This window comes from Protopterus annectens, chromosome 12.part0 (genome assembly GCF_019279795.1).
Source record: "Protopterus annectens isolate FY-2018-M chromosome 12.part0, PAN1.0, whole genome shotgun sequence".
In the NCBI taxonomy this organism is placed as follows: Eukaryota; Metazoa; Chordata; order Ceratodontiformes; family Protopteridae; genus Protopterus; species Protopterus annectens.
In genome coordinates this window covers 142,970,400-142,987,520 of record NC_056746.1, presented here as the reverse complement: position 1 = coordinate 142,987,520, position 17,121 = coordinate 142,970,400, and the positions used below count along the sequence as shown (strand labels likewise).

The following is a 17,121-nucleotide window of genomic DNA, read 5'->3' as shown; positions in this document are numbered from 1 at the left end:
TCCATAAATCTTATCTTAGGCCTTCCTCTTTTCTCTTACCTGGCAGCTCCATCCTTAGCATCCTTTTCCCAATATACCCAGCATCCCTCCTCAGCACATGTCCAAACCAATGCAATCTTGCCTCTCTTGCTTTGTCTCCAAACTGTCCAACCTGAAACCCATATCAACAATACTAAAAAAAACTGTCAACAGGAAACTAGGCTCTCTCTATAGGATAAAACCCTTTCTCTCCCCACTAGCCAGAACCACTATTGCCTATTCCCACCTTATCTCCACACTTCTTTATGCTTCTTCCATATATACTAACTTGTCAAAAAATAACCTTAACAAGCTAGCCAATGCTTACAATAGCATTGCCAGATTTGCTACTGCTTCCTCCTTTAGGACCCATCACTGCCATAATCTGAAGCAATTAGGCTGGTTACAGCTTCTGAATAAGAATTACTTTAAACAACTCACCATTGCGCACAAAACCCTTTTCCAACCTACCAATACCCCAATACTTGCTAGTCTCATTACCCAATATAAGAACCTTTCAACTTTACGCTCATCTAATAAACTACTTGTATCAACATGCAAATCTAATAACATGGCAGGAGATGCTCTGTTCTCAAATGCAGTTGGAAAGTATTGGAACCAACTCCCCCATGAACTTACATCACTATCTTCATTTACACTTTTTAAACACAATCTGAAACTCTATCTTAAAACCCATTGGTTATGTCCCTGTACAAATCCAGACTAATCTCATACAATATCCCAAATACCCTCTCTTAAGACCTAATTCCTGCTCTATTTGTGTCTTTTTAGATTAAGGCCTATCCTTGGCAAAAACATATCTTATCCTAATAGGTATTTTAAATTATCTCTAGTTAAATTCTTTTGCATATAATTCTAAAGCATCCTACCTAAGGCAGGCAACAAGTATTGTTTAAACTGTGAGCATTGCTGAACTGTTGAAACTTGAAGTATGCATTTGTTTAACAATTATTTTCTGGTTACTAATGAAGTCTTGTACATAACGTCTAAAATACCTTATCTAATGCTTGTAACATGTTTTTTGTATAAACTGTGAAGATTCATGAACTGTTTAAAATGTGTAGTATTTAACTGTATAACAACTAGTACCTGTATGTTATTAGTCTAGTAATCTCTTGGAGCTTATCCCCCCGGGACTCTACTGAAAATGGACATAAATCCAGTTAGACTATCCCGGTCAACAAATGTAAAATAAAATAAAATAAATAAAATAAATAAAATTATTGAAATCAATCATTTTTTGTTTATATTGTGGCATCACTCTAGATGAGGGTAATATACTGCTCAAGGCTAGGTACATACCTGCCTGGGACACATACTTTGAGAGCTCAGTCAACCATTCTTTTATATATAACATTTAACAGAGCAATCTAGAGAACTGTAGTATTTAATTTAGTGAGCTTTGAATAACTTGTTGATAGTTCTTTGTGGTCAAACTGGTGTCAAGATGCTCTGTCTAATTTCAAACGTTAATGTGAGAACTCCATCTCTTGAGGTAAATACCCATTTAAATGTGGTCATTAAAAGAGTCAGATTGTTTTATACAGTCATTTTTTTATGACCCCAGTGATTCTGAAACACTAGTGGCTGCAAAGTTATATTCAGAGAAGATGCCGCATTTGTTATGCATCTTTTTTTGGTAAAAGATTTTTGTATTTTTCGTGGTGTGTCAGCATGTACATATACAGATTTTACTAGTTTTTATACTGCTTATAAATTTGTAGTGTTTTATGTACTTAGTATTCAATTGCAATAATAATATAACCATTTCAGCATGGTTCAGACACTGACCTTTAGGCTTAACTCTTACCCTTTTGATCTGTTCGACTTGCTCTGTAAGTTCTTCCACAGCTTGGGTATGCTTCTGTCTCATCTCTTGAACCTGAGCCTCATGTGATCTTGTCTCCTCCTCCAGGGCCTTTTTCAGCATTGTTACTTCCTGTTCCCTCTTTGCTCTGAAATATAAGATAATTTTAAATAAAAATGACACTCAAGAAAGGGTTAGATGGAAATGCATGCAGAAAGTGAAAATGCATGAATTACATGCTTATGTTGTCACTGCTTAATAAAAATTGTGACTGTTTTTTTTTGGAAGAAGAGAAACATTGAAGATTTACTTTCATGGTTTAAGTTTGTCATTAGCAAAGCTAGTTGAAAATAAATGCTTGCTCCACCCTCCCCCCTACTTACTATCAAGCTATGCTATTGATCAGTTCTCCTTCGTCTCTTGCACAAAAGCCACTCACAGAGTCTTTATGCATGCAGCCATTTAGAGTTTCTCTTTGCATGGTTCTAACCCCACCCTGGTATCACACACATGCCATTTGGGAGCTATCATCATAGGTTTGAGTTCACTAAGCCCACAAGCCCCTATCTTATAGCCTTGAACCATCATCTCCTTCTCCCAACATAGACAAGGCAACATAAACAGCTAATTCCCATCCTCCAATGAATAAAGACTTATCCTTGTTTTTCAATTATTTGTCTAGAAATATCATATATTTCTGATATTTCATGCCCTTTTTGTGTACTTTAACCCCTTCTGTTTTGTGACTCAGGTAGTTAGGATCTGGGATTGTGTCAAGTGTTGTTTTGGAGGCATTCCACCTCATTTGTAGCATGGCATGCAGTGACTTTAAAAGGGTATACATGCTACTTCCTGTATCCCCAACACACATTCCATTTACACCCCCAATGTACAAATGCATAACATTCCCCAAACTTCTAGGCAAAACTCTGTCAATACAGGCTAATGACCTCCACTAAATAATTTACATTTATACTGCCCTGCTTGGACAACCTGAAGAAGTCTGAGAATTTGCAGATTGGTGTAGTTTGCAGAGTGCTTTGCTATAACCATTGTCTTCATACTGCGTGGCCAGTTAAGTGAAAGGATTGTTGAATATGGCTGTATATGCTTTATTCTATAACTCTTTTTCAAGGGCTTCTATGCAAAACAGTGTTTCACCATACATTATATAAATAATGAAACACACACACATATGCCCACACATAGCAGCAGGAACATTTAAGAACATATATGTCTATGTGTTATATCATGTAGCAAGTATTATGCAAGTTTTGTCTTAATGACTTATGACTTCATGCATCAACTTACCAGCCACAAAACATTTTAGTTTTCAATTAACTATTTTTTCTTTTATTTGTAAATGCCATGCATTTTCTTTGTAATCAGCAACTATTCATAATTTAGAATACCTAAGTTCTTGCTGGGCAGCAGTTGTGTCCAAAGTATCCTCAAGTTCTGTTTTCAGGGCTTCAAGTTCTTCACTAAGATCCCTTTTTTGTTTTTCAGCCTTGTTTCGAGCTGATCTCTCTGAATCCAGGTCTTCCTGGAGATCTGAGATGTGTGATTCCAGCTCACGGATTTTCTTTAGTGCATTATTCTTTTGAGCTGTTTCATCTTCAAGCCTGCAAATAAGGTATTTATCAAAATAGGCAGTAAAACTGCTGTGGCTTTACCTGACATCCATTACTAATATGAATAAGTTTGGGCAGCATCATAACTGAATTATGAAAGCCACCAAAAATACCATCAGTTATTACTGAATTATGAAAGCCTTGGCTCTTTTCAAATAACAAACTGTAGTTCAGTTACAGGCATAAATTTACAGGCACAATTGTTAAAGTTTTGACATAAAATATCAGCTTGTCTACTTGATTCATTTCAGTCTTTTGTTTGTTAATGTTTATTTATTTAAATGTTTTAATTGGGGTACATCACTAATCGGAAATAACTTATATGAGGCTCAGAGTGGGTGGAATACACAAAGGAAATTAGTTATTGAACATGCCAAAGTACATTCTATTTACAAATGCAAAACCTTCGATAAACAGAAAATGAATCTGATACTAGACACAGAAATCAATCAAAGAAAAGTAAATTATGAACATTAATAGACAATTCTGCCATATTTAAAATGTAATGTATTTTTTTAATATTCATCTGGAAGTGTCAGTAGCATATATATTGTTATCGCATTGGTATATGCTTTTTCCAACATCTTTATTAAATTTCCACATATGACAAAGGCAATCGATTTATATAAATGAAAAACATACACATGATATTACATTAGTTGCAAACAGTTTACATCAGTGACACCATTGAAATAACCGTAGTTGTAAACATTATACGCCACTTATAAACCATCCAGTCATTGTCAGTTAAGCATTATATAACTCATTTAAATCCTGCCTCATAAACATTGTTCCTGCTCTGCATCTATTGTTCCCAGAATTCCCATTTTTTCTATGTAGTTTCCTCCTTCCCTTTTCTAAAGATCCCAATTCCAGTTGTTTTTATCTTTGTTACTATATTCACTACTGCTAGTAAAGTTGGTTGAGACTTTGATTTCCATTTTCTAGTAATTGCTTTTTGAGCAGCAACCATAATTAGGCTCAGCAAGGCTTTACTATGTCTAGGCAATTCCGATTCTGTAGCATAACTCAAAAATCACCTTCCCAGTCAGTCCAATCCACCCACCTAGCATCTCCAACAGACTGGCCTGCAGGGAATCCCAAAAGTCTGCCAGCTCATCATACCTCCAAAACATATGTTCCCAGCTATATCTCTTTCTTGCCCATCACACCTCCAGCATTTTCTATCCACCTGAGGAAAAATTCCTTGGAGTCTACTTGGGGTATAAAAATACCTATGTAAACATTTCATCACATTGGTATATTGTCCTTTGATAAATCGATTGGGGCCTTCTTCTTTCCTGTTCCAAATAGGTGGTATTAGGTCTTAGACCTTCTCCTGTCCTACTAAATCTGAAGTGGAAGTTATCCAGCACAGCTGTAGCAAGCAGATTTGGTGCCCTGGGCATGGTACACCCATTTTGAGCCCCCCAAACATTAAAAACGTTTGACAACTTAATCTGTCAATTACAAAATTTTGTAAATTGTCTGCCAGTTTAGCTACTTCAAAAAAGAAGTACAGTTTATAAGCTGTCTGTTGTGTGATCACGGTCTCTTGGGTGACGACTTGTAAGCTGTCAATATTCTGCACCCCCTACAAGTTGGCACCACGGTAGATACCTCCTTGTTCCAGCCTTGCTATGACATAGATAGCCAGAAGGTGTACATTGTTTCCCAGATTTCTGTAGTTTAGTACTTCCTGTTTGCTTTTCAGTATTTTTTCCTGATATTTTTCCCTTGATTAAATACAGTATAGTAATGTTGTGTTCAACCACAGTTAAGGTAGGAGTCCTGTTACCATTTCCTGCTTTATCCTTTTTTTTTCCATTGTTTGCTACACAAACACTTCTCATATGTTGGAAAAAGTATTGTACTCCACTTTTATCAGACAAAATAATCAGTGAAGGAATGGAAACAGATCAGTCCTGTCTTAATCTAACATAATAAATATGTGCACTAAACTATCAAAAGAAGTAACAAATACAAATGAAATAAAGCAATTTAAAATAAGCCAGGTTATGTTATCTTTTGTTGTCTTAGTGTACATTTAGTAAAAGTAGTGAAATAATACATTTTGTTAGCTAATACTACTTTATAGTTGAATATGACGCAGGGAACTTTGTGAAATCATCAAGTGTGCTGTGGCCACCTCTGTGAGATAACAGTTCTGTTCCTTAACCAGCGTTTTGTGATAAAAGTTCATGTGTGCAGGGTTTATATTATTTTTTTTTTACATTCAGAAAAATGAAATGTGCTGTTTTTCACACTTAATGCATCAAGGAATCCATCAAACTGGATTGGATGCTGTGACTGGTATTTAAATTTTGCTTTCTCCATCAGTACAGACAATTTTTGCTCAGTAAAGTATCTGTAAGTTTTGAACTGCAAAGTATATTTTCACATGGTTGGATGCTTAGAACAATTGCTATGTCATAAAACATGCCATTTTTTCACATAAGGGAAAGGAAAACTTTCTTTTCTGATATACTATTTGTTGTTAACACAAAAACAGAAGCTGGTCGGTAAGCTAAAGTATTAAAGGCTGAAATAGACTTGAGAATAATTTCAAACAACACTAGCCTATTAACACTAATGTGTAATAACGCCATGGCTTGTTACATAACTGAAGGATGTTGAGAGATGTCCTGTTTTAAGTTTGTTAAGAGCAATCATTGCAACGTGAAAAGTTAAATACAGTTATGGGGAAATGTATACTTAGTCCAAAGTTGCCATATCTTTGAGAATTCTCTTTTCCTCAAGGTGCAGTAATCTCAGAGGCAATATATATAAGTAGTGGGGGTACAGGGGTGCAGGAGGCAAACACTTATATAATTTGCTGTTACTTGTGCTGAACTGCATTAAAATGTTCCTGGCTTTGGAACTTGCACAGGACACTGAGGGTGAGAGGCTGTTGCCTCTGAAAAAATATGTTTAAAATTTGGAAGACAAAAATTAAATAAAACACAGACTGCAACTAATGAATCAGGAAGTTGCTATTACTGGCAAACTGAACCTATTCTGAAAATCGTTTAATAATTAATTATTTAATCAGGTTCAAACTAATAAAACATAACTACATGTATAAAATGGACAGGCTAATGTAACCCTCTCAACTACTAAAGCACATAAAAAGAAAAAAGCTCCCTAATTTGAGAAAAAGAAATATCCATGAGAACTCCAGTCATAAAACCATACACAGCCCCTGTACACACAGACACAAATGCACCGCTGGCACACACACACACACACACACACACACACACACACACACACACACACACACACACACACACACACACACACACACACACACACACACACACACACACACACACACACGCCATTCTACTAAGTGATGATCTTGTATTGAGTAACATCTTAACATCTAATTATTGACTATGAGATGGGTACGACCAATCTCTAACCAAATGGGATACGTTATTTCGAGCACAAAATGGGAAATTGGGAAATTGGATAGGCTGAAAATGGCCTGCAAGGGCAGCTAGCCTAGTACTTACATATGAACCAATACTAAATGACACTGTGCAAAGAAGATGATATTTTATACTGCAGTCTGTATACAGAAAGAGAGAGAGAGATAATTAAAAATATATATTTCGATAGCCATGGCTGTTAAATGATAAGTCTAATTTGTTGCTTTTGAATATGTTTGCCAGGTTAGGTAACGTTAAACATGAAAGAGCTGTTCTCTGCCTGATAGCTTTACAAGCAGGAGGATATTGTAACCTCTCAACATGGACTTTGGTTTTACCTGGCCAGGGCTGCCTGTAGCTCCTCTTCTTTCTTGGCTAGTTGCATCTTCAGTTCAGCGATCTGGGCTTGGAGTTCAGCTATCTGCTCTTGTAGGTCATTGGATTCCCCTTCCAGCTTTCTCTTTAGTTTCTCCAACTCTTGTCTACCCTTCTCTTCTTTTTTAAGTCTCACTGAAAATTGTGACACACACATTAAAAAAAATCACATTGATTTTGGTTTAAAATAATGCATAAACTTGGAGTCTTGAACAAAAGAACACATAGATCTTCAGGCTGCTAATCTTTTTTTATCTTGGTTTACTGTTAATAACATTTTGCTCATTCACCCAGTTCTCTTGCCTAACTCCATTCAATATCTTTTTCTTTATGGTTACAAGTAAGTAAGCTAAAGTAAGGCCAAAACACACTATCATCAAACCCCTTTTCCCATTTGGTACATGGGGTTAGGGTTTCATGTCAACAGTGACCATCATCTAGAGCCAATGTTCAGACCACTGGGTGGCGTACACCACCGTAGTCATTCTTCCATATTGCACACACATGCACATTCACATCTATAGCCAATCAACCTACTGCATGTCTTTGGAATGTGAGGGGAAACCACAGCTTCCAGAAAACCCATATAAATTGCTCGAGGACATGCTGACTCTACAAAGCACCCCAGGCCAGAATCACACCAGAGAACCTCTTGCTGTAAGGCAACAATCTACTCGCTCTGACACTGTGATACCCCAAGGTAAAAACAAATGTAATAGAAATTTCCATATTGTGAAAGAGCCCTATGTAGATCTGCTGTCATATTTTGCCACTATTAATCACATTAGTGAAACAGGGGTCATCAGAGAGAGAGATGCCAATGAACTCAGCTTTTCTCTTATTGCAATATACTACAGTAAGGCAATTTTTTTGTAACAGAGACTGTTTCATCACATTGCTCACTTCCCTTATTAAGCACAACAGTCTCTTCTGATATTTAGTATTTTTTTTAATGTTTATTAGCTAAAGTCATGAATAATAAGAATACATTTTAGCCACTACTTGGGGTGTGATAAGAAGCTTGTTAGATATTACTTACGACTTTCTTTCTTTATTTGTATTGTATTTGAATTATACAAAGGCTTCTCTGTGTTATGAGATAGCTTAAACCAGCACTGATTGTTTTATTGCTTTTATTTTATAAGGTTCATAGGTGGTTACTGGACTATTGACCTGAAGGTCTTTATAAACCTAGCTGTGCGTACCCAGTATAATACTAGAGAAACCCAATATAAAGGATCTTGCCTAAACTCAATATCATTGTTTAGCAATGACTGACATATCTGGGAGGGTCATTGGTGAAATCCTCAGCATGAATTTATAGTTTCCCATCCAGTCATCCAGGCTAAGCCCTTAACAGGATCATAGAAGGGCTTTGTTTGATGTGGATTGGAAGCCTATTCCAGAGGAGTGGCAACTTCTGAAAGACATATCTGTCTCTCCAGCAGGTCTTATTTATGTCTCAGGCCAGGTTAAGGTCCCTGGAGTGGGAGATCCTTGTCCCATTTGACTTGCAGATGTACAGCATTTCAGTTAGCCTTGGATCCGATATTGCTCTGTAGGCCAGGCACAAGTCTCTTTTAAGTAGTCTGTACACTGCTGAGTACAGTGACAGTAACTTCATCCTGTCAGTGTATGACAGATGCTGGACACCCTGAATTTTCTTGGTTGGAAATCTCTGAGGTGTCTCAAGTTACTGCAGGTGCCTGGTAAGATACATACCAAAGGAAGCATTTTTCTGAATTATTGGCCTGGTGAGGGTCGAGTACAGGTATGTTATGACCTGTTTCTCTGTTTAGGCAATGCTTTTGCTAATTAATGAGGTGTGCGAAATAGAATGCCTTCCTTACCGCAGTAGACACATGGTGGTCAAAATTTGTGCTACAGTCAATGTACATTCCCAAGCCTTTCACTACTGAGTTGTTACTTAGGGTATTTTTATTTATTTATATATTTAACATTTGTTAACTGGGATAGTCCATCTGAGCAAAAACCCTTTTTCATTGGAAGCCTGGGGAGAAAAGCACAGTCCGCAGTGGTATCATTTTTACCTAAGGGGATTATAATGCATTTTTTTTGCATTGAGTTTGAGTCCATGGCTTTGGCACCAGTCATTGGTTTGTGTAAGTCCCTCTTGAAGTATATTGACATCATTTGGGGAATTAATGATTGCACCTAATTTACAGTCATCAGTAAACTTAGTCAGCCACAACCCCTCTGTTTTGGCCTGAACCTCTGAGAAGTATATTCCAAACAATAGGGGGTCTAGCACTGACCCCTGTGGAACCCCACGGTTGAAAGTTGCTGGTTGAGGTAAAGTCCCCAACTTTGACTGAGTGTAATCTTTTGGTGAGCCAGTTAACCCACCTAATGACATAAGTGTTGATATTCAACTGGTAGAGTTTATCAATAATGCCCGAATATGGGATTGTGTTAAAGGCCTTGGCTAAGTCAAGGTAGACTATATGCACAGATCTGCATTCATCTATGGCTCTGGTGATGTTTTTGAAGAAGTCCACCAGGTTTAATGGGCATGACCTGCCTTTGAAAAAAAAAACTGTGTTGGATCAAGGGTTTGGAAATCACCTATATCCTTATTTATAAGTTTCATGATGATTCATTCCATGACCTTGCAGATAAGGCTGGTTAAGGTTATGGGTGTGTTATTCCCAGTGTCTGTTGCTGTACCACCTTAAGAAGGGGGGTGATGTTTGCTGTTTTCCATTCATCAGGGACAAAAACAGTTTTATTTGATGCATGGTGAAGGGAAAACTTCCTGAATTTGTCTAGAGGAAGGAGAAACATCTGCTATCCTCTTAGGTGTTCTACCGGTGTCTCAGTCCCTTTTTGACTTCTGCAGGTCTGAAAGGCAGGGGAAACACAAGCAGTAACTTGTTTGCATCTGTCTGTTGTCAGATGCTTGAACCAACATTCATTGCTTTCATTCTGTTATGGGGGAAGTGCATAAACAACTGCTACTGTATTATGTGCTCTCTTGGTATCCCAGCCCTATTAGGGCACTCTCCCTTGAAGCTCACTGATGGACTGTGATGTGATGATAGAATGAAGGATAAAACGTATTAAAAATACCATTTTATTAAAGAATCAGATCTTTCCTGATAAACATTTGCTGTGACTGAATCACATTCTCTAACAGAAGAGATAATTGTTGCTGCTCTGTTTAACAGAGTGCCACAACAATCGGATTCACTCTTTCTCTTTGCACCTTTAATAGGACCTTTTGAATAAAAAAAAAAATCTAGAAATGTCTAAAGTTTGTACTTTGTCCAAGACTTTGTAAATCCTAAGCTAGTCCTACAAAGCTTCAGGAGTTCGACATTTTAATGGGAAACAGATATACCTCTGAACAGGGAGTACACAGACAAACATCAAATGAGCAAACTCTTCTGGGTTTAAATATTATTCATAGCCTGGAAGAACTAACATATGATTCGCTAAAATGTTCATTTCCACTGCAAAATAAACTACAGTCGACAAAAAAAAAAATAAAGTATAAAACTCAAGCTCTGTTGCCATCCTGAACAAATTATTTAAATACGTCTCCCTCTTTGTTTACTTACCTTATAACTTGATGGTGTCTTTCACCACCTCAAGACCCTTGGCCCCAGGTAGTTTTTGACAGAACCATAGCTGGCTGAGCTAGTGCCTGGTGCCATTCCCCAATCTGGTGCCCTAAAAAAATTGTGAACTGGTCCTGTGCTCCTAAAACTCAGGAGTCAGCCAGGTCTACTTTTGTGACCTGCCCTTTCAATTCAGCTGAAGAGAAAAAAGCAAAAAAAAAAGAAAAAAAAACAAAACAAAATGGATTTTCTCTGCTTTTAAATCTGCAGTGAAAGCTGCTTGATATAATGTATGCCATAAACCAAACACTGGTACTGCAGAAAAGCAGTAGTGAAATGCTAATATAGAAAATGAATATATCAGTGCTAGGAGTGCCTTGTGTGTGGAGTCTGCATGTCCTCCCCGCGGTCGAGTGGCTTCTGAAAGACATGCATGAATGGGCATGCCTTCGCTGAAGGTTGGGCATCGGGTTGGCAACTCAGCACCATAAAAATCTACTGCCAATCATTAGCGGACTGGAGTTTCGCTGTGGCGACCCCTAACCGGGAAAAGCCGAAAAGACAAACAAACAATATATCAGTGCTGCACTAGCAATTGATTGGCATCTCCAGTCATGCCCTAAAATGTTGGGCCTGGGGCAGCTGCCCCCTTCCTCCCAACCTAGCTACACTACAGGTTCTTGCATCTTCAGAACCAAAATGTCAGCTACATCTATTTTAAATTAATGTGTAGTGAAAGCCACAAAAGGGACTAGATTTATTGCAGCCTCAGACTTTACATATGTTGCACTCTCTTCCTAATATGTCTGTTATTAGGACTTGGGGGATTAGAATGGTTCCCCATGATGCTTTGAGCAGTCTAAAACTATATCATCTGAACTTTCAGAACGAGTATGGACTCCAAGGAAGCTTCCTATACTGGGTATCCTCTGGCTAGTTCCACAAGCTCCTCATATAATGCTGAAATTACTTCATGTACCCCCTGGCTGGTAAGATCATAAAGGTGCTTATTGATGTATGACCAAGAATGGAAAAAACAGATTCTGGCAGTCAATTACTGCTATAATATTACCTGCCATGTAAACAGGATCATCATCACCTATACTCTTTCAGAAGTCAGGAACATATTCTCCTGACTTGAACAAACCACGGACAATGAGAAAAATTGTCAGACTTTTCCAGTGACTCTTAATTCCAGGAATTCCAGGCAGAGAAAGAGGACTGCAGATGATTATGCATCTGTTTCTGGAACTGTCCTTTGGCAGTTTAAATAGTAGTAGTAGATGGCACTTATCTTGAGGGCTACTGCTACAGGTACAAACTTTAATAAATAACCTGTGTGAAGTCAACAAACCACAAATGAAAACCACAGACTGGAAATGTTGTTCTCCTAATGAAACTTGAGAAACCTCCTGTGGATTTTGAAGCTTAGGACTTGTCATTAAGAATCGTTGAGATCCAGCATAACCACCTATACCTCGTGAGGAGGAGGACGGAAAGACTGAAACAGTACAATCCCAAATGTCCTTACCCTGATGTGATTGTCAACATCTGAAAGACACAAGACTGGGCTCCACAGGCACATTTTCTTTAGAAAATGAAAGAGCCTGGGAGATGGTTCATGTCACCGAATCATCACTATACAATGCTGTTTAATAAAACTGTATGCCACTGACCAATTGTTTTCACTTTTCACGAATCATCATTATACAAACCATGACACAGTAAGCACCTTTAAGTGAATGGCCTGCCACTGGCAATTTCTTTTATATGGAGTATAAGCCACAAGCCCACTGTACTCCTAAATTAATACAACCACAAAAACTCAGGAAAAGTGAAAACAATTGGTCAGTGGCGTACTGTTCTTTTAAACAGCTTTGTCAGGTATGGCTGTAACAAAGATGACTCATCAAAATAAATTAATACGAAGAATCCAGAATAATACCCTCTTCTTTTGAAAAGAGTAGGGACTTTTTGTGACCCTGACCCTTTTGGATAACATTTCTAACTTGTGAAATGTGGCTCTGGATAGGAAAGATCCAGACACCTTTGGATCAGAATGCAGTAGAGCATTTGTAGAATGTTTTATCTTTTAACCCATCCCCAGCACACCACAAATCTACTGACTTGCACTTATATTTGAATACTCTTTCCAAACCGCTTTAATTTGGTTTCTTTAGCAGGATGGATGGGAATAAGGAAGTACTAATCTGGGTGGGAGGAGGGCACCTAACAAGTCATTTATTTATTGTATCTCTGTGCAGGGAAGTTTTCCTGGCAGTCTTGTACTGGGTGATCCTCCCAAAATGACGTTCTCTGAAATGACTTGGTCTTAGTGGAAGACTGCTGGCCAAAGATCCACTTATTACAAAAGAGAACCTCCCTGTTATGTCCCAGCATGCTTTTAGTCACTGAAGTAACATGAAAGTACCCAGGCCTATTGTACTTAGTGCTGTTGCCCTTTGACCCTAACTGAGAGTAAGGTACCTGTAGATTCCTAAAAAATACACTCCCAAAGCTACAGGAGGGCTCATAAGCTCTGTGATCACATTCTCTGTATAAATAGGGTTGGGGTGATATAATGGTTAAAGTTTTTACCTCAGAGACACAAGGTACAGGATTTGATTCTCATCTTTGAAGGAAATTGGCTAGACTTAAAATGGCTGCCAAGGGCAGCTAGTGTAATAATTACCTATGAATCTATGAACCTAAGGCTGCTCCTTGAACCATAAGTGCTTAATGTGCAACTACACTGCAGCTTTAGAAGAACACTAAGGTGTACAACAATCATGTGCACTCTTGTAGGAAATGTAAAACAACATCTGAGCACTCATGTACAACCACATCTGAGCACTCATGTACAACCACATCTGAGCACTCATGTTGAGCACTCATGTACAACAACATCTGAGCACTCATGTACAACCACATCTGAACACTCATGTACAACATCTGAGCACTCATGTACAGCAACATCTGAGCACTCATGTACAACATCTGAGCACTCATGTATAACATCTGAGCACTCATGTACAACCACATCTGAGCACTCATGTACATCTGAGCACTCATGTATAACATCTGAGCACTCATGTACAACCACATCTGAGCACTCATGTACAATCACATCTGAGCACTCATGTACAACCACATCTGAGCACTCATGTTGAGCACTCATGTACAACAACATCTGAGCACTCATGTACATCTGAGCACTCATATAACATCTGAGCACTCATGTACAACCACATCTGAGCACTCATGTACAACCACATCTGAGTACTCATGTTGAGCACTCATGTACAACATCTGAGCACTCATGTACAACCACATCTGAGCACTCATGTACAACCGCATCTGAGTACTCATGTTGAACCCTCATGTACAACATCTGAGCACTCGTACAACCACATCTGAGCACTCATGTACAATAACATCTGAGCACTCATGTACAACCACATCTGAGTACTCATGTACAACAACATCTGAGCACTCATGTACAACCACATCTGAGCACTCATGTACAACATCTGAGCACTCATGTATAACATCTGAGCACTCATGTACAACCACATCTGAGCACTCATGTACAATCACATCTGAGCACTCATGTTGAGCACTCATGTACAACATCTGAGCACTCATGTACAACCACATCTGAGCACTCATGTACAACCACATCTGAGCACTCATATTGAGCACTCATGTACAACAACATCTGAGCACTCATGTACATCTGAGCACTCATATAACATCTGAGCACTCATGTACAACCACATCTGAGCACTCATGTACAACCACATCTGAGCACTCATGTTGAGCACTCATGTACAACAACATCTGAGCACTCATGTACATCTGAGCACTCATATAACATCTGAGCACTCATGTACAACCACATCTGAGCACTCATGTACAACCACATCTGAGTACTCATGTTGAGCACTCATGTACAACATCTGAGCACTCATGTACAACCACATCTGAGCACTCATGTACAACCACATCTGAGTACTCATGTTGAACCCTCATGTACAACATCTGAGCACTCGTACAACCACATCTGAGCACTCATGTACAATAACATCTGAGCACTCATGTACAACCACATCTGAGTACTCATGTACAACAACATCTGAGCACTCATGTACAACCACATCTGAGCACTCATGTACAACATCTGAGCACTCATGTATAACATCTGAGCACTCATGTACAACCACATCTGAGCGCTCATGTACAATCACATCTGAGCACTCATGTACAACCACATCTGAGCACTCATGTACAACCACATCTGAGCACTCATGTTGAGCACTCATGTACAACAACATCTGAGCACTCGTATAACATCTGAGCACTCATGTACAACCACATCTGAGCACTCATGTACAACCACATCTGAGTACTCATGTTGAGCACTCATGTACAACATCTGAGCACTCATGTACAACCACATCTGAGCACTCATGTACAACCACATCTGAGTACTCATATTGAGCACTCATGTACAACATCTGAGCACTCATGTACAACCACATCTGAGCACTTATGTACAATAACATCTGAGCACTCATGTACAACCACATCTGAGTACTCATGTACAACAACATCTGAGCACTCATGTACAACAACATCTGAGCACTCATGTACAACCACATCTGAGTACTCATGTTGAGCACTCATGTACAACATCTGAGCACTCATGTACAACCACATCTGAGCACTCATATTACTCTTTTACCTTCATCACTAGTGAAATGTCTACCAACATAGCAGAAGCCAGGTCTTCCCAAATTTGTTACATAAGCAATCCTAACAATACGTTCTCATAAATTCAAGGATTTAACCCCCATGGAACTAACAGAATGCACTTGCATACCTAGAGTATCAAAGGTTCATTTCCTTATCCAGAGACACAGCAGAATCAAGATTAGCTACGCTTTTTTCTCTACACTTTGCAGCACCCTAATCAGTGTACTCTAGATTGGGGGAGGTTGCTTTGAACCAGTGGCACAGTATATATCCTTCCAAAGGATTAAACCTTTTAAGGACTCAAACCAGGGTCTTAACAACATTTTTCAATATAAATCAGTATCTGTACATATGAGGATGGGGTGGAAGACAGAAGGAAGCCAGCCAGCCAGTCACTTTATAACATGATGACAACTCCTTTGTTAACTCCCCTCCATATCAAAGATTTAACTGGTAACCATTTAAAATGTCAGGACCTGCTAGAGTGAATCTGGAAATGCGAAGAGCAAATGATTGAGAAATTGAACTTACATATATGGAGATGCCATTTCTCAAAATATTCCCATTTCTCTGAGGTATGTTGATCTCTGAGTTTGGTATGTATAAGTTTGGGGTGTGTGTGGGGACTTGCTACCCATATGGGGGATGCATGGGTGGCTTGCCCCCTGCAAAAAGAAGTTTAAAGGAGAAGGGCAATTTTCGAGACTCACTCTTCTCTTGTGTTTTCAGCCTGTTTTTGTTTTTGCCTTATCAGCAGTAGGCATGCTTACATTTCAATAGGGAGTTATTTACCTACCAAATCAGTAAAATACAAAAAGTCACTCCAGAAAATAGGTCTTCAGTGGATAGCACTGCATCCCACTAGTATGTCCCAAGTCTGTATCTTTTCCTACAACAGGACGACTGTAATGGTGATTAGTGAGAGGAACAACTGACATCACGTGAAAATTCTGATGCCCAACAGGATCACACACACTCACTCACCCACTCACCCACCCACCCACTCACCCGCCCACCCACCCGCCCACTCACTCACTCACTCACTCACTCACTCACTCACTCACTCACTCACTCACTCACTCACTCACTCACTCACTATGTGCAGCATTTCCAAAAAAGCGGGGCCAAAGATTGCCTTATATGCAAGGTAGAGATCGCCTCTGAGTAGTCTGTATGAAACATAATAAAGTGACAGTGATTTCAGCTGATGCACATAGGATAGCTGCTGAAGACCTTGAATTTTCATTTTGAGGAACCTTTGTGGTCTCTCCAGTTGCTGCAGGTGCTTTGAGAGGTACATTCCAAAAGGGGCATTGTACTCAATTATTGGCCTAATGAGTAAAGAGTACAGGGAGGTGAAAACTTCACCTTTTCTCGAGGCAATGCCCTTACTTATGAGGTTAGTCATATAGAATGACCTTCTTACCACTCTGGAGACATGGTGATCAAAGGTAAGGTCGCTGTCAACCTGAGTTCCCAGATCTCTCACCACTGAG

General features: G+C 38.9%; 1 protein-coding gene across 3 annotated transcripts in view; it reads right to left on the bottom strand.

The window, feature by feature from the left end:
* Window positions 1-17,121, bottom strand: part of MYH11 (myosin heavy chain 11) — a 547,944-nt gene that overhangs the window by 115,321 nt on the left and 415,502 nt on the right. For all 3 annotated transcript variants that reach the window (XM_044089163.1, XM_044089164.1, XM_044089165.1), the window contains 3 exons: window positions 7,253-7,424; window positions 3,259-3,471; window positions 1,850-1,994 (listed from right to left, as the gene is read on the bottom strand). In XM_044089163.1, coding sequence (XP_043945098.1) covers window positions 1,850-1,994; window positions 3,259-3,471; window positions 7,253-7,424 — 530 coding nt within the window. The remainder of the gene's footprint in view (window positions 1-1,849; window positions 1,995-3,258; window positions 3,472-7,252; window positions 7,425-17,121) is intronic.